Here is a 22,756-nt window from a genome sequence, read left to right on the forward strand (position 1 = left end):
AAAAGATAATTTCCCCTTCTATTCTGGAAAATCACAGTCCAGTAAATAGTCATTTGTCCCTGTTAGAATGAATCATGAATCAAAAAAACTTTTTGTGACACAAAAAAACCCCTCAATTCCGCAACCAGTGCCCTTTTGAATGTGATCAAGTTGTTGCAATACTACTTTATGGCCACTAGGAGATGGTAGTGGCCCTAGGAGAAATCATGTCTTCTTAAAGACAGAGACACTAACACATTTGCAAAAAAGGAAAGTAGGGAAAAGAATAAATGAATAAATAAAAGCTCTCAAATCCTCTTATAGACCACAGGCGCGACATGTCCATCTCCCAACCGCAGGGGTTTGTGAAGTGTTTGGGACTCTGGGTATATGAGTGAGAGTGAGTGTGTGTGTGTGTGTGTGTGTGTGTGTGTGTGTGTGGCCAGGCATAGAGATGAGGTAGGTCTGAAGTGGTGTAACCACACAGAGATGCGGTATGCTTATGCATGACTGCACTTCAGGACATAAGGTGCTCCAAGAAGGAAACAGGGTCAGGGTAGAGCAGTTTAATGGGATTTACTCTGGTAATAGGAGTAATTCCCTTCAACTTAGATACAGTAGCAAGAGTTTAACGTGACACTGCAGTGCAGAACATCCTCAGAGGAAATAGGATGTATTGGCTAGGAATGTTTTCAAAATGCCTTCCAAGCAGACAGAAAAACAAAAAACATGCCAAACTAAGTTTTATCTGTTTTTCTCCCTTTACATTCGGAGAAGAATAGATTTGCATGATGCACTTCAGCAGGCAAATCAAAATCTTACATTTAAAATGGTGTCTTGATGCCATGCCACAGATCAATCCTTATTCAAAGTGACAATATTGGTAATTAGGGATGGGAATCATTAGGAATTTAACAATAACTAGTTCCTCTTAGCGACTTTGTTTCCTTAATTGAAGGAAAAAATTGACAATTCAAATTGTATTCATGACCATTCTTGAATCAATTTATCTATCACGACAATGGCTCTGGTGCTTATTTAGCATATTTTATTACAGTGTTCTGTCTGAATTGGCAGAAGAATGCAGACATTCCAACTGATAACAGAACCAGACATCATGAAAATCATCTGTTTTTTCTGGTGTTATTAAAAAAATTGAACCGTTTTGAATAAGAACTCCCAATGCCCAGGCTTGGCATTAGAAAAAAACTTACTGTCCACTGTCCAGCGCTGAGGTTCTGTAGAGCTCCGGCTGCTGCTTCTAGTGTGTTATAGTTCTGGCTTTCTGTCAGGAGGGACAGGTAGAGACGAACCACCTCGGGCTGGTACAGTAACTCAAAACCTGCACACATACAAATACACAACAGCATTAGAGATGGACAACATGGTAGAACACAGACACACGCAGATGAGCTATGGGGCAGTAAATACATTATTGATTTAAAATGTTCATCTTGTAAGTGTTGACACACCTGGCTAAATGAAAAGTGTACTAAATAACAGGGACAAATGCATTATTAGCAGGACAGAGAAATAGAGACAGAAAATCAAAGACACTCCACTTTCACTGATACAGTGAACAGTTCAATAGAAAACGTGTTTTAAAAATCCATTGTCCTGATTGAAGTGTTCCTTCTTGATAGCAACATCCCAGTCTCAGACAATGTAATTAGTCAGTCTTTAGGTCAGCGAACCAACAGAGGTAACTCCTTTATGCTGATGTGAGTCTAGTCTAGTGCCTACAACACCAAATACAAATACTTTTTTAGAATACCCAAGGTAAAGCTAAAGGGTCTAATTATTTTGGAGTTAAAGTCAGGGACTAAAAATGGGAAGCTTTTCATTTTGGTTCGTTCTGAGCAAAAACAGTATTTTTTTCATTATGGTTAAAAAGTTCCACAGCCTCCTTTCTAGATGGTAACCGATTAGAACACTGCATCATATCTAACAATAATTCAGTCAAGACTTAAATGTGCATGTGTATATAGTAATTATACATAGTTGTTAAAAATGTCTGATGCTGAGGTTTCCTTCATGATCGAAGAATCCATTTTATTTTATCAGGCAACATGAAGTGGTGTTATATAAAAAATAAATGACTGTGATAAACCCTTTGGCCATTGGTTTCATGAAAAATTATCGTAATGAAATTAACCGATTATAACAGGTTACCAGCATTTACAAATCATGTTTTCACTCCAAAACAATTGAAGATTGCTTTATTCATGTTTTTGGTTATGTTCTGCCAAAAACATTCTTTGTCTTTGTTCCTTGAACCATTTTTAGTCCCTGGTTAAAATACTGTACTTTCTCCTATCCCAACTTAATATACAAAGACAACTATAAGTACCGTAAGCTATCTGTAGGTTGTTTCCCAGAAAAGTGTCAACACTAACTCAAAACATTGCTCTCTCAGCAATATTGACTTAACCAAGTTTTGGGCAGGATTATCATTTGGGCTGACCAATGGCAGAAGGGGTGAATATTTGGGAAAGCTATCGCAATTCAATATGATGACACTAGAATGGTTGAATACATTTGCAGTGATAGTAGGGAGTGGATAATAAGCTTCCATCTTGTCAAAATGCTAAATTATACTGTTGGACTTATGAATCACTGCATGCTGTTCCCAGGATGTGAGAGTTTGTGTCAGTTCCTCTACACTTTCTTACATACTTGGATTTGAAGACTGAATTGGGTCTGGCATAGCTAAGAGAATTGCAAGACACTGACTGATCTAACAAAAACAAACAGCGGTCTCAAAGAATGTTCATCCTCTCTATTAAACACACTCTGGCAGGAGAGGTCAGACTCTGTGCTGCTATTGTAATAGAGCTTAGTTTTCAGATGCAGCAACAGTATTGAACTATTTCAAGGCTCTGGCTAGGGTTGGAAACTGAGAATTATTTTTTAAACAAATACTGGAACTGAATGGTTTTAATGATGTTTGCCTACGCTAGCTGATTCTTGATTGTCTGCATTCTTTCACTGATGCGGATGGAGCACCATGCCTAAATACTCTGAAAGTTTTTCTGTACTGCTATTGAATATGCAGCATCACAAAATGAAAAATATGTCGTTGCTGAGTTTACAATCTGAATTGAATGGGATCAAGATCCACAAAATAATACATAGACACATTTAAAAAGAGAAATACTAAACATTTGAGCTCTATGAGATCCCTTGTGGGTCTTATGAGCATAACCATTTGTGTCTGACGTTCAAGCATTCATATGGGCAAGGATGCAACTGCTCTTCATGGTTTAGTCCAGGCTAGAATTACACCAAGCCTGAACATGACTTATGTGCTACGGTTGAACAGGCCTTCTTCTCTTTCACTGGTACATCAAGATCAAAGAGTCTGGAGAAGTTTAAAAGAACTTGCTCTTTGATTTTCACCCAAAAGCAGCAAAACTGCAATACGGTGTAAATTGGTAACATGCTTGAAATTAGTTGAACATTTGCTTAGTGGAGTAATGTATAAAAAGATGGAAGAGCTTACATACTAATGCATGTTTGCTGGTGTGTCACTGCATTAGAAAAGATTTACCATTGCTTGGCACATCTGCAATTTCTAAATCTGCACCTAACACCTATAATTTAGAGAAGCAAGAGTGGCCTTCAGGCTGTGGGCATGCCTTTGAATTGCACACTTTATATTTTTATTTCTGGTTAAAAGCAAGAAATCAACTGTTCTAGCTTTTTCTTTTGCAGTTTATACACATTCAGAACTTAAATTACCATTTAAGGCTATTTTAAGACTCCACTGCATTCAAATTCATCTTGAGTGAGTTACTGTGCAAAAAGACATCAAAGAATCCTCAGAGAGTGAGTGTAATGTATGTAAGGATTAGCTTTGTATTAAATCTTTTGCTAATGCATGTATTTACTTCAGAACTATGCTTTTGTAACACAGAGCTAAATGCCTTTCTAGGAAGCTTTAAATCATCACAGTTGTTCAGATGGAGTGCTGCATTTTCTGTCTGACAATAACAGATTTCCCTAATCTTTCTGCCAAAATTAAGCCAACATCTAAACAACAAAATGCTTCATATTGTGGAAAGAGGACAGCCTGCTAGTTTAGCTTTAACTCGAACCAGACTATACCCATACTCAGGAAATTAAAGGTAATTTGTCTTGTGGGGAGACAGCTGACAGTTTACAGTTTGTACTTGCAATTTGCAGCATAACTGCAAATGGAGATTCCTTTTTATATGACTGTCATCTGTGTTAAAACCCACTGCAAAGTTCCTGTCATATCCTTGACAGCTCTTTGATATTCCAGAGTCTACATTCCCTTCTAGTGCAATTCTTGGAGGCTGGATTTGTCTCTGGCGAAGGTGTAGTTATGAAACAGCAAATTTTAAACTGAGATTTGGGATTAGTTGCCAAAATTATTCTTTCCTCAGAAAGAGATAAAAACAGCAGGAGACCAAAAATCCCTGCTCTGCAAATTCCATCAATTCCTGTTGGGATCTTTGCTTAACATGTACTTTGAACAAAGTGAAAACCACATTGGGATCTGGATCTCAATGGGAATGAGATCCAGACTCTTCACTGGCCATGGCAGAACACTGACACTCCTGTCATGCAGGAAATCATGCGCAGAACGAGCAGTATGGCTGGTGGCATTGTCATGCTGGAGGGTCATGTCAAGATGAGCCTGCAGGAAGGGTAAAACATGAGGGAGGAGGGAGTCTTCCATGTAACGCACAGCATTGAGATTGCCTGCAATGACAACAATCTCCGTCCGATAATGCTGTGTACACCGCCCAGACCATGATGGACCCTCTACCCCCAAATTGATCCCGCTCCAGAGTACAGGCCCTGGTGTAATGCTCATTCCTTCGATATAATCTTCTGACGGTCACCCTGGTGGGACAAAACCGTGACCATCACCCCTGGTGAGACAAAACCATGACTCATCCGTGGAGAGCACTTTTTACCAGTCCTGTCTGGTCCAGCATAGGTGGGTTTGTACCCATAGGCGACATTGTTGCTGGTGATGTCTGATAAGGACCTGCCTTACAACAGGCCTACAAGCCCTCAGTCCAGCCTCTCTCAGCATATTGTGGACAGTCTGAGCACTGATGGAGGGATTGTGCGCTCCTGGTGTAACTCGGGCAGTTGTTGTCGCCATCCTGTACCTGTCCTGCAGCTGTGATATTTGGATGTACTGATCCTGTGCAGGTGTTGTTGCACATGGTCTGCCACTTCGAGGACGATTAGCTGTCCTTCCTGTTTCCCTGTAGTGTTGTCTTAGGCGTCTCACAGTATGGACATTGCAATTTATTGCCCTGGCCACATCTGCAGTCCTCATGTCTCCATGCAGCATGCATAAGGCACATTAATGCAGATGAGCAGGGACCCTGGGCAACTTTCTTTTGGTGTTTTTTTGGAGTCAGTAGAAAGGTCTCTTTAGTGTCCTAAATTTGCATAACTGTGACCTTAATTGCATACCATCTGTAAGCTGTTCCACAGGTGCATGTTAATTCATTGTTTATGGTTCATTGAACAATCATGGAAAACATTGTTCAAACCCTTTACAATAAAGATCTGTAATGTTACTTGGATTTTTATAAAATTATCTTTAAAATATATATCTGACCCATATAGATCTACCCATCTGGCACCAACAATCATACCACAGTCCAAATCAATGAGATCCAAATTTTTCCCCATTCTGATGGTTGATGTGAACATTAACTGAAGCTCCTGACCCATAGCTGCATGATTTTATGCACTGCACTGGTGCCAGATGGGCTGGTTTGAGTATTTATATAATTGCCGATCTCCTGGGGTTTTAACACACAACAGTCTCTAGAATTTACTTTGAATGGTGCCAAAACAAAAAACAGTCAGTGAGCGGCAGTGCCGTGGATGGAAATGCCTTGTTGATGAGAGAGGTCAACAGAGAATGGCCAGACTGGTTCGAACTGACAAAGTCTACAGAAACAAAGGAGATCAGAGGGGCTAAAAGAAGCTATTCTGAAAATCTGAAAAAAAAAACAAAAAAAAAAAAACTACAACACACCATCTCCCAACACTGTAGGGTATCAACAATTGGATAACAACCTTAATGTGCTTTACTGTAGATTTGAAATGCACAGTTTCACACCCCACACTCACAAATGCTCCACAATCCTCCCCATTCCAAAGAAACACAAGATCAAAGACTAAATGACTACAGACTCGTCGCTCCGACATCTGTGATCATGAAGTCATTTGAGAGACTGTTGTTGGCCCACCTGAAGGACATCACTGAACCCTTTCTGGATCCCCTGCAGTTTGGCAAGCAAAACACAAAAAGGTCTGTCGATGATGCTGAATTACATACTTCAACATCTAGACAAACCAGGGAGTTATGCAAGGATACTATTTGTTGACTTCAGTTCGGATTATTACACCATAAACCCCGCTCTCAGTGGATCTGTCAGTGGATCACTAGCTTTCTAACAGACAGGCAGCAGCTAGTGAGAATGGGGAAATTCACCTGCAGCACATGTACAATCAGCACTGGTGCCCCCCATGTGTGTACTCTCCCCACTACTCTTCTCCCTTTACACAAATGACTGCACAATCAAGGACCCCTCTGTTAGGCTCCTGAAGTTTGCAAACTACACTACTGTGATCGGCCTCATCCAGGATGATGATGAGTCTGCATACAGAAGGGAAGTTGAACAGCTGGCTGTCTGGTGTATTCAAAACAACCAAGAGCTGAACACACTTAATGTAGTGGAGATGACAGTGGACTTTAAGAGGAACACCCCAACATTACCCCTGCTCACCATTCTGAACAGCACTGTGGCAACAGTGGAGTCATTCAGGTTCTTAGGCACTACCATCTCACAGGGCATGAAGTGGGAGACCCACATAGACACAATTTTCAAAAAGGCCCAGCAGAGGTTGTACTTCCTTCGCCAGCTGAGAAAATTCAATATGCCACAGGCACTGCTGATACAGTTCTATTCAGCATTCATTGAGTCTGTCCTTTGCACTTCTGTAACTGTCTGGTTTGGTTCAGATACCAAGTCAGACATCAGAAGACTTCAAAGGATTGTTCGGACTGCTGAGAGGATTATTGACACTCCATTACCCACCCTGCAAGAATTGTACACATCCAGTGTGACGAAAAATGCTTGTAAAATCACTCTTGATCCTATTCACCCAGCACAATTCCTTTTCGAACAGTTGCCCTCTGGCTGGCACTACAGAGCACAAAACACCAGAACAACCAGGCATAGTTTTTTCCCTCAGGCCACCTTATGAACAGTTAAAACTGCCCCCAAATACTTTCCTTTTGTCAATACATCCATGTGCAATATTCAATCCATCCATTCCTACTTATATCCATATTTAATTTATATTCTTTAACATATCCTACCTCTTCTTCAATACATTAAATCACCTGCACATAACTGTATATTTGTCTATCAAATATTTGAACAATATTAATGCTCTATTGTATATTTCTAATTTTTTCACCTGTTATATCTTATTTAATTTTTTGTCATTATATGTATATATGTTCAAATGTATATGTTTGTATGCATGTATATATGGTTGCATTTGCACTGGAAGCTTCTGTCACAATGACAAATTCCTTGTGTGTGTAAACATACTTGCCAATAAAGCTCATTCTGATTCTATCTCAGATAACCGCTCTGTACAATTGTGGTGAGAAGAATAGCATCTCAGAATGCTATTGACTGCTAATGCTATTGTATTGACAATTCTGAGATGCGGGTTGGTGCTGTTTTGACAGCACGAGGGGGACCTACAGAATATTAGGTAGGTGCTTTTAATGTTGTAGCTGATCGGTGAATATATACACAGTGCATTCAGAAAGTATTCAGACCCCTTCATTTTTTTCACATTTTAATATGTTGCAGCCTTAAGCTAAAATGAATTATAATTATTATTATTTTCACACCAATCTACACTTCATCTCCAATGATTACAAATCAAAAACCAGATTTTTTATAACATTGCAAATTTATTAAAAAAGAAAAAACTGAAATATCACATTGAAATACGTATTCAGACCATTGCTTTGATGCTTGAAATTTAGCTCAGGTGCATCCCATTTCTCTGGATCATCTTTGAGACATTCTACACTTTAATTGGAGTCCACCTGTGGCAAATTCAATTGATTGGACATGATTTGGAAAATCACACACCTGTCTATATAAGGTCTTACAGCTGAAAATGCATATCAGAGCAAAAACTAAGCCATGAGGACAAAGGAACTGCCATTAGGGCTCAGAGACAGGATTGTGTCAAAGTACAGATCTGGGCAAGGCTACAAAAACATTTCGGCTGCATTCAAGGTTCCCAAGAGCACAATAGACTCCATAATTCTTAAATGGAAGTTTGGAACAAACAGGACTCTGGCCGCTCGGCCAAACGGAGCAATCGGGGGAGATGGACCTTGGTAAGAGAGGTGAGCAAGAACCAGATGGTCACTCTTGTCCACACTTGCAGGAGGACAACCATCACTGAAACACTGTACCGATCTGTGCTGTATGGCAGAGAGGCCAGATGGAAGCCTCTCCTTAATGCAAGAAAGCAAAAAAGCACCAAAAAGACTCTCAGACTATGAGAAACAAGATTTTCTGGTCGATGAAATGAAGATTAAACTGTTTCGCCTCAATTCCAGGAAACCAGACACATTGAGCTATTGTGCAGCTCTTCACCTGCACAATACCATCCCAAAGCTGAAGCATGGTGGTGGTAGCATTATAATGTGGGGGTGTTTTTCAGCAGCTGGGACTGGGGGACAGGTCAGTGTTGAAGGAAAGCTGAATAAAAACCTTAATAAAAACCTGGTCCAGAGGGCTTAGGGACAACACTGTGAATTGTCCATGAGTGGCCCAGCCAGAGCCTACACTTCACTGATGGTCCCCCATGTTGAAAAGTCTTCTGAGGTCTTCATGACTAGAGACGACAATAAATAATGCAAAAATTCAATAAATATGGAAAAAACAGCATGTTGCTCAATTTTTAGCAGTTGGAGATACTGCAGTTCAGGGAGCACATTTGAACTGAGAAGCCTTGTCCAGAGCGATAACGAGTCATGATCATTCAACTGCAAGCAGTACTGAATGAGAATCTACACTTCCTTTGAGTTGAAGCCACAAAGAAGCAGGAAGTTCAAATGCCAACTGGCTTAGATTGTTGTAAGGTGTTATTTGCCTTTGTACCAAAAGACACAAGGTGGTCATGGCTTACACACACAGACAACATCACAGCATCTTTTCTAGCCCATGTAGACTGGAAGTGGGGCAGTCTGTAGGATACACCAACAAAGCACCTTTCCTTTCATGCTGATGTCCTCACCCCTCCAAATGCCATTGGAACAAAATGGACAAGCCTGTCAACTTTTTGATTTCCCCTGAATTCTGGAAATGGTTCTTTATACATTGAGAGCCTCTGGCCAGCTCTCCAATTGCTGTGGTTCATTCCTGAAAGTGACATATTCTTCACTCTCTTCTGTGCTCTGGCTGCCAGGCTCCAATGTGACATCCCTGAGTACCATGGGGGTGCTGAAGCCAGCTTGTCATTGCTCACCCAAGGAGGTCATTTTTGCTTTCCACTTGTGCTCAATGGCCCATATTATGTGGATGTCAGTCTTCAAACCTCCCATTCCAAAAATAGTTTTTCTCCCTATTCATCCACTCCCTTTATCCCTATCCTCCCATAACAAAACCCCATATTTATTTACTTTTCTACATATATAAATAATATTGAGACTGCAGGCTCTCTCCCAAAATGCTAGAGAGCTGCCTACCAAGACAGCATTTTAAGGCATCATAGATATGTCCCCAATGCAAAAGAAATCAACAACTTTATGCTGCCTTCCAAGATATCTTGCTTTGGTCGGGGAGTTGATTGCCTATGTGGAGCATTCCCAATCATTAACTCATGAGGCTCCATTTTGGTTAGGATGAAGCCTTAGTATAATGTACACTGCAAGACAGCTTTCAAAGTGTAGTATCGGCAGCGTGTGCTTGAACGGGACACCAGTTTACTGACGGCACAATGTGCTGCAATGGACACTTCCAGCGTAGACAGCATCATTTATTATAATGAGTTCTATTGCTTTTGATACGATGCAACCATGGCAATGCGACCGGTGTTAGGATGGTGCCCCAGAAAGCTGCTTCCTTTGACTTCAAGGCAGCTCACTCAGTTTTGGAACAGTGTTTTTGTGTCTAGGCAACACTGATATGAGGGCTGTGACAAAGCATCTGCCTCTGGATGAGCACAGTGCAAAAAAACTTCTAATGTGAAATGAGTTGTCCAGGCTATGTCATGAATCTTGAGTGCCGTTTCACAAAAGATTGTTATTGGGCTCACCATGAGCTCTGGCTCATTACATTTTTACACAGACATAAGTGGCGGCATGTGCGATGCACTGATAATGAAGGGAGTGAGAAACGGCATGCGGAACACAATAGCACTTAACATTAGTGCAGCGTGCTGCAGACCCACACAGCACAGGTGTAACAATCTCACAATATGATAATAACACTTAAAATTCAAATGGTTAGTAACGCAGTTGTACAAAACACCCTGGTGAATACAAGTGGTATAAATCTTGCGGAGGTTACAATGCAAAAATTTATTTCAAGACACCTATTTTTGCCAGTAAAATATCTAAACATTCTTAAAACGTGATTTATTTACTTGACAAGCAATCTGGGCTAAGATTTTAAATCTTGTTTTGAGAGAAATCTAACAAAATTTTGTGAGATTTACCCTTAAAACAAGAAGAAAAGCAAAACTGATTGCCAAAGGGGTAAGAAAAATAAACTTAATTCAAAGGGAAAACAAGTTTATTTTTCTTACCCCATTGGCAGATTTTCTTTTTCTTCCTTGTTTTAAGTCTGACTTAATATAGTCAGATTTCTCTTAAAACAAGAATTAATATCTTATACCATTTTGCTTGACAAGTAAATCAATCATTTTGAAGGTGAGATAATTTTACAGGAAAACAAGTAAAAAATGCTTGTCTCGAAAATCTTTTTTTTTGCAGCGTAAACAGGATGGAGGAGGCATACTGCATATACGGATTCTATATAAGAAAGCAAAAGATACAGAGAGAAAGACATGCCCACAGGCCAAAATCACATAGCTTCTTTGAAATTTGTTAGTGTCTTAGGTCAAATACAAAGCTGTATCTGAATTATCCACTGAGAATATGTTGTTTTCATTTTGTCTATCTGGTCTGACAGCCATCTCACCCATGTCTGAAAAAAATATGGAGTTTAAAATAAAGGATTTGTTTTTCTGCTGTACTTGCCCTACCAACATTTTAACTTGCTCTACCACAAATATAATAAAAAGCTATTTTTAGCTAAATATTCTTTAGGTTTCATGCAAAAAGTTAATATTTTTCATAAAACTTAAAGAGGGATTGTTCACACAAAATTCTCTCCCATCATTTACTTACCCTCATGCCATCCCAGATATATATGACTTTCTTTCTTAAGCAGAAGAATTCCAAAGATTTTTAGTAGAATATCTAGAATATGTAGGTCCATACAATGCAAGTGAATGTTGAGCAGTCCTTTGTAGCTAAAAAAACCAAAAAGTAGTCCATAAGACTCATGTGGTTTAATCGATATCTTCAGAAGCGATACAATAGGTGTGGGTTTAAAAAAAAAAAAAAAAGTAATTTTTTACTCTAAATATCCACTTTAACTTTCACTTTCAGATGTGAAATTGACAATAAACAGGCACCACATGTGACTTTCAGATGTAAAAGTGAAAATGGAGATTTAGATAAAAAAAAAAGGATTTGAATTTTGATCTATTACTCAACCACACCTTTTATACTGCTTCTGAAGATCCTGATTTAAACACTGGAGTCTCGTGGATTACTTCTATGTTTCCTTTATGTGATTTTTAATGCTACAAATGTCTGGATTTTATGGACCTACATACCTGAGATATTTTTCTAAAAATCCTTGTTTTTGTTAATGTGTTTTGCTGAAGAAAGAAAGTCATACACATAACAACATTTTTTGTCAGAACTATCGCTTTTTCACAAATTCACAAACACATTTTTGCTGGATACAAAAATGATACAGCAAATAGTGTGAAACATGACAGATTTGTTTACGATATTCAACCCATTCTAACTGATGTTGTCAAACCATCATATTCTTGCTGTTAACTAATTATCGCATCATCCAGCTATGTAATCTTACCTTGGACTTATGTAACTAGGCACAATTCGCAACAACAATGTTAAATACAACACGTAAATCCAAATGTTTTTTTTTTTTGTAATTAAGGCATAAAAACACATTTACATGATCAATGTAAGAATGTAACTAGTAAAAACATCAGATGGGACAAGTGACACTTCAATCAATGGGCCTAAACCTCTCTCAAACTAGCACTGGGCCATCGGGCTGCCATTACAGTTGAGCTCTGAATGGTACAAGACCAAAACTAACCATTCCGTTTAAACAAAATTGTTTGAATACTTTGGAATGCTTCTGTTAGTCATTGGTGCTGTGTTTGCATACACACAAATGATTTAATAATGAGTGTATGCACAGCAACTCCAATGTTCAAAATTCCTCTCACTCTCTATTTCTTGTTTACAATCATCATCCCTCAACCTTAATCCATTTCTCTGTTTTTGGGCTGACAAGCTCTCTCTCTTCTAGCTGCACAGTGTCTTTGTTAGGCTTGTTTAAGTCATTGCTGGGACGCTGGAAGCAGATGATATGTCTGATCTGCTTTGCCTGGAGAAGGATGTGCCCGTGCAGGCTTAATGTCATATCCCATTCTTCACAACCCACCTTCCTGCAGTCTCATGCTCCGGCACATGATAAATAATCCTACCCTCATTCTCCCTCACCTGTGCCACATCTTGGTTTCTCTCCCTGGCACTTCGTCTCACATTCACAAGCCTCTGTAAATCAGAGAACCATGGTTCAAGACCAGCCATATACTCAAGCTGACATTTGACACAACAGAGTCATAGACGCATAGGTGTTTGCTTCTGAAAATGTGATTTTTCATTTTGCTTCTGCATTTTAAAACACTAATGGTTAGGTTTAGGCATTGATTTGGTAAGGATGTCTTTTTTAATGTCTCATATATATTTGAAAACACTAATGGTTAAGTTTAGGCGTTGATATGGTAAGGATGTCTTATTAAAACACCATTGGTTAGGTTCAAAGGTTTTAGGTTTGGGAGGTTTATTTTAAAAACATCCATCTAAAATTCTCCTTAAAACCTTGTCTGAATACCACACTATTTTGCCTGCTTTTGGTGGTCACAGCTGGACATTACACTGGAAAACTGCAGCCAAATGTGTTATACAGCAAATTTTATTTATTTATTTATTTAAAAATATATGCATTTTGAATTGCAAAAATGTTGTCATGTTCAAGTAAATTTCATGAGAAGGCAGCATCCACAGCTGCTAGTTTTTTACTGAAAATTTAAAAGGATGCAATGCTGTCTTCTTCTCTCGCTCTTGCATTTTGCAAATGACTCAATTTCAATTTTAAAAGTTAATTCATAAAATAGCTTGTTTGCAAAACAAGAAACAATGAACTCCGGCAGCTCTTTGTGTAGATGCCACAGCTTTCCTATTAATCTGTGCTTAATTGCATTCAAGTATGTGAGTGTGTGTGTGCATGAAGCGTCTCTGAGACACAGAACATCCTCTTCTGGCTGAAAAGCAGCACACAAAGGCCCCGATGGGAGGGTAAATCTCTCTCTATTCCTTCCCGGTAGTTTAATTCAGCCCTGCAATTATTGCTTAAGCCATTATGCCAGTGAAGAATGGGTTGCTGTATCATGTACAGAAGCTCAATAATGACACAGACAAATAAATGCACAACCCCTATTCTATTTAGCCAGGCTCTACAGAAAAAAAACTGCACAGCAACACTAATAAACAACTGTTATTAATAAGCACATGCTGTGCAGTATTTGTGTTTTTTCCCCATGGCATCCAAATCAATGAAAAATAAATAAATAAACAAATATGCTTTTGAAAACACAAAAAAAGTGTAATATTAATATAAATATTAACAAATTAAATTAAAACAATGTAGTCTTCAAGCATTTCCAAAGTAAACATTCCTTCAAGCTTTTAAAGTAATATTTAAGAGCCAGTTATAAAATAGAGAACAGAGTAACCAGTGCTCTAAGTTTTTCAGATACAGCATAAATTAAACATTAAAAATCGTAATATAAAAACGTAAAAATTATCTCATGCAAAATACTTAAGAGTTAACAATCTCCACGGTGTGAATATTAGATATTGTTATTCAAATAAATATTATGTTAAATTAATTGATTCAAATATTACACAAACAATAGAGCTGTTGTACTGAATGGCACAGTCCCGTTTCAGCTTTCAGAGCTTTATAGGTTTTATAGTGGAACTGGGCTATTTTCACAGTATACCTGCAGCTCATCACGTACCCAATTAGACTGTCTACAAGACCTGTTTTCACAAACAATAACACATGCGTAATGATGCATATCATCTTTAACATCCATCATTAAGCTTCCTGCGGCCTTCTGGCATCACGCACTAATTGCAAGCTCCTTCGTCCGATCCAGATAGGAGTAAGCATTACAGACTGATCTTGGATCAGATCGCTTCCTTGCAGCTGTGATGGAGGATCCACCTTTATTCACAAGACAATTGACCCAGCACTCCTATCATTGGTCCAGGGTCATGAGCATGTGTATAAATGGTGGGTCATGATAATAAAACATTGCATAAATTACACACTTCAGGTTTAAAATTAATGCCACCATACTGGGCTGCACTTCCCAGAACAGAGTAGTAAAATGTATTACAGCATGCATATACCTTTTATACACATTTTATATGCCAAAACACAGTCCATACATTGTCTGGTCCCAAAAACTGATCCAAGAGCACTTCTATAAACTAGCTGATCTTCATTCTTCTCATGTTCCAACTGCTCTTCAGTTTCATAAAGCCTCTCAGCATCCCGCCACATAAAAGCTGCTCTTTTGTTGATCATATGCGGTAGTGTTTGCTGTGATACAATAGAATCAATATTGTCAGCAGTGTGTGTGTGTCCATGATTGGCAGGCAACAAGTTGGCACTGCCAGTCTTCTTTCACAAACTGGCACCTCCATGGGTGGCATCACTGTCTCTGGCATACACCAAGAAAATAATAATTTAATTATCACTACAAACACAGACCACACAGGACAGCAGCCAGAAAGACTGAATGTGTCTATGTCTAGCGTATCGATATCTTTGCGAGGAAATGGGTTGCTGTGAAACCTTAGAGACCACTTAATGAGCACTAATGCAAGCCTTTTCTGTGTACTGTATGTCTCCAAGCCATTAAGGATGACAAGATGGCTACAGGCATCATCGTGTGATATGTAAATTGTGGTTTTAACTCTCAAGGGAGTGTGATTTCTAACATGGGGGATTGAAGTAGTAATGGAGAGATGGCATGGAGGGAGGATGGAAAATGACAGATTGCTGTTTATGAGACTATCTGGATGCTACATTCCACAAGGGCGCTGAGAGAGAGGGGAGCAGATTATGGAGGATTGATACTACACTGGGGTGGGATGGGATTGTTCCTGCACCATGAGTCAGGCACCCGGTCCTTTTAACTTATTTTGGGATTTTCCATTCCACTTATCCTCTGTTCAATTTTTTTAAATGCCTTCAACTAACTCAAATTTGAAAATCCCTTTAGTTAAGTTAGTCACGAATAGGGTTTACTTTGGAGTCTCATTCATTTCTTTCTCCATGCTTTTGTTTAAAATTAGTGATGACGTTGTCCTGTCCCACCTCACAGGTCTTGACCTTGTCCAGTGTTTCTGTATTATTGAACTGTTGGACATGATATAAACACACCAAAAATACAGAGTTCTAAAGTATCGATACAATATTGTGTCAAAGTATCGCTGACTTTATCAACTTTTTGGAGCTTCAAAGGCCTGGCCACCATTCACTTGCATTGATATTCTAATAAAGATATTCATTTGTGTTCAGTAGAAGAAAGTAAGTCATACACATATTGAAAGGCATGAGGGTGAGTAAATGATGAGAGAATTAAAAATTTTGGGTGAACAATCTTTTTATGTTTCTCTTGCCAATAAAGCTTGAAATAAATTGAATCTACGCATTTGATCCTATAATGAAAGTCAACTGGAAAATGGCAATTTTTAAGTACAGCATGCCCATTGATTTTATGGCATGTATACATCTAGTTATATCCAAGATCTCTACCTATAAAAACTCTATCAACAAAAAACTGAACATTTTAACAAGTGCATATTTAAATAACTAAAATAAATGTGACTAACCAATTTCTTCTTTGAGACTAATTATAATGTATGATTCTATTTTAATGTTTGTTTTAATGTACAATGTACAATGATTAATTAAGATTAATCACAGGAAACTGTGCGATTAATAACTTAAAATATTTTTATCACCACCACCACCAAAAAAAAAATAAAAAATTCCCGATCCTATTTTTACCCTCTTCGTTGAAAGTGCCATTTGAGGTTTAGAAGTTGTGAGGGAGTATGTTTTATTTTAAAGTCATACAGGTGTCTCACAACACGTGGGAGAGAGACTGTGTTGACCGAAAGTGGGACATATGAGGCATGTCAGCATAAATGTGAAATGTGCAGCTCTGATAAACAGGGATGAGATTAAAGAGTTCGAGTTAATTAACAAAACATATCAGAAAAAAGAGCAGTACAGTTTTAAAGCAGAGGACTTAATCCCAGCAGAGACAGTTTCCATTACACTACTAATGGAGGATAACACAAATGGATCTCTCAAGTGTGGATTGCTGTAAAACACCCCAATTAGTTCCCGTTCTCAAGAAGCTCTCTATATGAAATGGAGGGTTCACAAACACAGCCACCAGGCACAATGGGAAGATTTCCATCATATGTGAGCCATCTTGTCTGTATCACTCAGCTCTGAAGAATAAGTAAATCTCCATACAAGGCAGGGCCATAGGGAGAACCAGGACTTTTCCTGGAGGGCTGGCCTGTCTCACTAAGTGGAGCTGAGGTAAAATGATCCTAGATCAGTCTTGTCTTGCTGCAGAAGAGTGGTATTGAGTTGGCTCACAGATGGCTTTTCTCTTGGGGGGCATAAACACAGGATGCATACTTGTATTACATTTGTGTTATTGCTTTCTTCGCTGGTCTGTAAATTTGCATCAAACATGTGTTTGTGACCATGACTTGCTGTTTATTCAGCGCTTTGCACCATGAGTGTTGTTTTTTTTTTTTTAAGATGAAAATAAAGTTTAACTTTTTAAAACACAGTGAGATGCCCTATATAGCTGTTTTTCTATTTTTTTATGCAAGTGTGTCAAGGTTTGGCTGGTTAGCTTCGGCAGGTAGCCCCCGCTGGTAGATATCGTAACTACACCATCTTTTTACGGCCACTACACCATTTCCTTTAACAGCCATTCAAAAGTAGCCATGTATTCTGATTAGGGATGTAACGTTTATCATGGCACGATACATCGCTGTTCAAAAATGTGACGATGAACATCATGGAGATTGGACTTTTTTTTTAACCGTCTGATCTATCCAATACGCACAACATGCTAAGCCAACGTATCGCAGATATACAAATGGAAATAGATTCATTGCACACAAGGAACTCTAAAATAAGTTTGCACACTTGCAGCCACAGGTGTTGTACGATGAGTTTGGTGTAAGCTATAACCAGGAGAGGGAGAGAGATGCACCTTTTCAGCGTGAGGGATCAAATGTCTGTTTGTAGCTTGAGTGATCTGCTCTGACTGCATGAGAGAAATTTTAAGTTCAAAGAGGTTTAATGATAGTGCCATATAACCTACTATATATAATACTGAATATTAAGTATAATAATGCTATGGGACATTACACCCTTAACACTAATTAAATAAAAACGTTTAAGCAACATAAATTGGCAAATTTCTATTTCAGTACATCAGTTCATCACTATATCACTATACACACAACTTTACAATAAGGTTCCATTTGTTAACATTAGTAAATGCTTTAGGTATCATGAATAAACAATTAGCAATATATTTGTTACATCATTTATTAATCTTTATAAATGTTTATTAATAAAAATAGTTCATTGTTAGTTCATAGTGCATTAACTAATGTTAACTAATATAACATTATTATATTAGTAATAAGGGAAGCAATGGGAAGCAACACACACTTTGGTTCCGGCTGCAGAGCCCCTGCAGCAGGGCGTTTGGTTGACGACTCAGCGGCATACTCGCTCAGCAAAGAAACACCACTGTCCCGTTCCTGTTAGGGTTTCCAATCGATTCTCCCCACTCAGTGATACACCCACCAAGAATCATGTTGAAAGAGCCATAATATTGGGTGATTCTATTGTAAGGAACATGGAAATAGAGACTCCAGCCACCATTTTTAAATGGATTTCTGGGGCTCGAGCATCTGACATCAGATCAAATTTACAAGTGCTGACTAATGCTAAATGTAGATTTTCTAAAATTGTAATTCATGTCGGCATAAACAATGTCTGGCTTTGCCAGTTGGAGATCTATAAAAATAATATTAAAGAGGTGTGTGAACGTGCAAATACGATGTCACTGTAATTTACTTTGGCCCCCTCCCTGCTCGTTGTGGTGACCAGGTTTAATGTAGATTAGTGTCACTGAATGGCTGGATGTCTGAGTGGTGTCCGGAGAATCACATAGGATTTATAGACAATTGGAGTTTTTGGGGTAGACCGGACCTGCTAAAGAGAGATGGACTCCATCCCTGTAGGGAAGGTACCGCTCTCCTCTCCAATAATTTGGCTCATATTCTTAATAGTATTTGACTAACTGGGGATCAGGTCAGGAAGCAGACAAACTGGTTAATCTGAAAGTCTGCTAACTGCTTTGAGATGTCACACAGGTCAAATAAACTACAACACATAGAGACTCATTGAACTACCAAACACAAAACTCTCACTAAATCATTTAAAAAAATTGTTAAGATCAAACTTGAAAACCTAAACAAATTGAAGATAAATATAATATAAAAGGTAGGGCTACTAAACATTAGATCTCTTTCTACAAAAGCACCAATTGAAAATGAAATTATTAAAAGATCATAGTTTGGATGCACTCTGTTTGACTGAAACCTGGCTTAAACAAGATTAATATATTAGTTTATATGAATCTACTCCCCCGGGTTATTGTTATAATCATGAGCCTCATCTAAAGGGTCGAGGAGGAAGTGTTGCTACAATTTACAGTGAAGTTTTTGGTGTTGCTCAGTGGACAGGATATCAGTTTAAGTCTTTTGAATTAATAATGCTTAATATGACACCGTCAGATATAAATGAAAAATCTCTATCGTCTTTTGTCCTTGCTACAGTACATAGATCACCCGGGCTGTACTCTGGTTTCCATGGTGAATTTGCAAATTTTATTAGATCTAGTAGTTAATGTATCTAGAGCTTTAATTGTTGGTGAATTCAACATTCACATAGATAATGAAAATGACACATTGGGATTAGCATTTATCACTAATTCTGTCATATGGAGTTGATGTTCATTGTTGGTACTATAGAAATTCTACCGCAGAGCGATGACATCTCAGATCATTACCTTGTCTCTTGTTTGCTGCGATCAGCTAATGTCACTCAATCTACACCATGCTATTTTTCAGGTAGAACTATTCTTTCAACCACTAAAGATAGCTTCACTAATAATCTTCCAAAATTGTCTCACATACTCAGTAAGCCAAACAAATCTAGAAGAACTTGATGTAATAACATAAAATATAAATACAGTCTTCTCTAGCACTCTTGATAGTGTAGACCCCTTCGAATAAAGAAAATAAAGAAAAATGCCCCATGCCATGGTAGAATGATCACACTCATGCTCTCAAGAGAGCAGCTCAGAAAATGGAGTGCAAGTGGAAGAATACAAAATTAGAGGCATTTCATGGTGCATGGATGGATAGTGTCTGTAGCTACAGACAGGCAATAAAAGCTGCCAGGTCAGCATATTTTAGCAAACTCATAGAACATAACCACAACAATCCTAGGAGTTTATTCATTAATGTGGCTAAATTGGTTAGGAATAAAGCCTAGACTGAACCAGATATTCCATAGCTAACTTCATTAATTTCTTTACTGATAAAATTGAAATAATCCGAAATAAAATTGGAAATATGCAATCAACAGCACCTCAGAAAACAGTGTTTCATAATTTTACTCATGAGCTATTTCAATACTTTGCTGTCATAGGTCATGAAGAGCTAACAAAACTTATTAAAAAAAATCAAAAGCCATAACATGTATGTTAGATATAATACCAACTAAGCTCTTAAAAGGGATATTCCCTGTAATCTCAGAACCTCTTCTTAATATTATTAATTCCTCGCTATCCTTAGGACATGACCCAAGAAACTTTAAAATGGCAGTTATCAAACCGCTTATTAAGGAGCCACAGCTTGATCCTGGAGAATTGTCTTATTACAGGCCAATTTCAAATCTATCATTTGTGTCGAAATGACTAGAAAAGGTAGTGTCTTCCCAACTAGGTTCATTTCTACAGAGAAATGGTATTTATGAACACTAGCCTAGTTTCCACCCACTTTTCGTGCTATTTTGTTATCCACAAAGTGAAAATGCGTAACATTTTTTGCTAAATTTGCTGTCTTCAGCCTGTTTCCATTCAAATGGACTTTTATTGATAAAAATGCTGTGCGTGATGAGGTCATGCCTAAAAAAACACTTTGTCGCATAAGTTTTGGCTTATTGCAAAAGAAATCTGCCCTTAAGCCGATAATTTTAAGTCTTAGACATACATAGAAAAAAATAGAATTCCTCCGTGCACTTGTCGATGTGCATGATATGATATATTTCTGTTGGTACTCCTGAAAATGTCAAGTTTGCAGCATCGGATCTATATGCCATTAAAATGAATCCATAATCATGTACAATAAATTGGATTTTAATGATGTATACCTTGTCGTCATGATTAACACAGGCTAATGATTAGGGCAAATTCTGTCATGTGACCCAGCATTTTTGCGATAGTGCCAATTTCTTGACAAAAAGTGTGTCCAAACCAGTTTTTTGCAACATTTGAGGTATCAACATACAGTTTATGTGCTAGAAATTAACGGAAAAATATTATGTTGACACATTGTGATCATTTGCGTTTCTATCAACTTTATATTATAAACGAGGAATTGTCAAATCAAACAAAAGTCAAGAATGGAGTGCCACAGGTATAATTTTTAGGGCCTCTGCTTTTCTCCTTATACATGCTTCCCTGGGAGATATTATCAGGAATCATGGAATAAGTTTCCACTGTTATGCAGATGATACCCAATTTTATATTTCTTCTAAACCCAATGAAAATGTACAATTCTCCAAATTAGCAGAGTGTATCAATGAAGTCAAAGATTGGATGTCGAGACATTTCCTTCTACTCAATTAAAAAATATTAGGTACTAATTATTGGGCCAAAAACATTTAAAAATAAGCCGCTAAAATAGCATTTGATTCTCGATGGATGTAGGTGTGAAACTAGGTGTTATAGTTGATACCTTATCCTGTTCTTTAAAAATCAAATATCCAATGATTGTAGAACTGCATTTTTCCACCTTAGTAATATTACTCAATTATGACACATGCTATCTGTTGCACTAATTCATGCCTTCATGACTTCAAGACAAGATTATTGTAATGCATTACTGGGAGGATGTCCAGCAGGTTCAATAAATAAACTTCAATTGGTTCAAAATGCAGCTGCCAGAGTGCTGACTACAACCAAGAAATATGATTGTATTAGCCCAATTTTATCGTTGTTACATTGGCTACCTGTTAAATTTCATATAATTGTTTAAATTCTGTTAACTACATACAAATATTTGAATGGTTTAGCTCCACAGTACTTAAGTACCTTCAGTCACGTTCACACAATTCTAGCTTGTTAATACTTCCAAGAATATCAAAATCCACAAAAGGAGGTAGATCCTTTTCATATTTAGCTCCTAAACTATGGAATAGTCTCCCTAACACTGTTTGGGATGCAGAAACACTCACTCAGTTTAAATCTAGACTAAAAACGTATCTATTTAGCCAGGCATACGCCTTATTTATCCATCAACTTACAATTAGGCTGCTTTAGTTAGGTCTGCTGGCACCAGAATCATCTATCATGATCTATAACTCAGCATAAAATTGAATGGCATCTAAGCTAATATTATTCTATTTGTTTCCATGTCTCAACATCAGGATTCCTGCTTGGCGTCAGACTCCACTGCTACGTGTTGCTAACTGATGCCAACTCCAACCGTAAGACATCAGATACTTCATATGCCAATGACCTGCCGGTTGAACTGCGATGGACCTCATTGATCTCTGCCTGGATCACCATTGTCTATTGATGGACTACACTTTTGAAATGGAATACATAGACTATCATTTAATTGCCAACAAAAACCTTCATCAGCCAATTAACAAAGAACAATTAATCTATGTGAACTTCAGCAATTAATCCAGGATGGACTTTAAAGACATTAGTCATTAATATTAAAGTTCATTAAAAGAATTTAACACTGGACCTTAACACTTACTTAATTTACTACTTTTAAACCATGACTTGCACTGCATACAAATAACTAATATTGGCATTACATTCATGTTGTTTAGCCAGAGGGGAACTGGCCCCCACAGTGAGTCTGGTTTATTCCAAGGTTATTTTTCTAAATTAACCAAAAACGTATTGA

At 38.0% G+C, this 22,756-nt stretch overlaps 1 protein-coding gene across 7 annotated transcripts in view; it reads right to left on the reverse strand.

Moving 5' to 3' along the window:
• The window catches only part of LOC127638926 (splicing regulator ARVCF-like), a 240,378-nt gene that overhangs the window by 31,478 nt on the left and 186,144 nt on the right, over nucleotides 1–22,756 (reverse strand). For all 7 annotated transcript variants that reach the window (XM_052120700.1, XM_052120692.1, XM_052120709.1 and 4 more), the window contains one exon: nucleotides 1,194–1,321. In XM_052120700.1, the coding sequence (XP_051976660.1) occupies nucleotides 1,194–1,321 (128 nt within the window). The remainder of the gene's footprint in view (nucleotides 1–1,193; nucleotides 1,322–22,756) is intronic.

This window comes from Xyrauchen texanus, chromosome 4 (genome assembly GCF_025860055.1).
Source record: "Xyrauchen texanus isolate HMW12.3.18 chromosome 4, RBS_HiC_50CHRs, whole genome shotgun sequence".
Taxonomy (NCBI): domain Eukaryota; kingdom Metazoa; phylum Chordata; class Actinopteri; order Cypriniformes; family Catostomidae; genus Xyrauchen; species Xyrauchen texanus.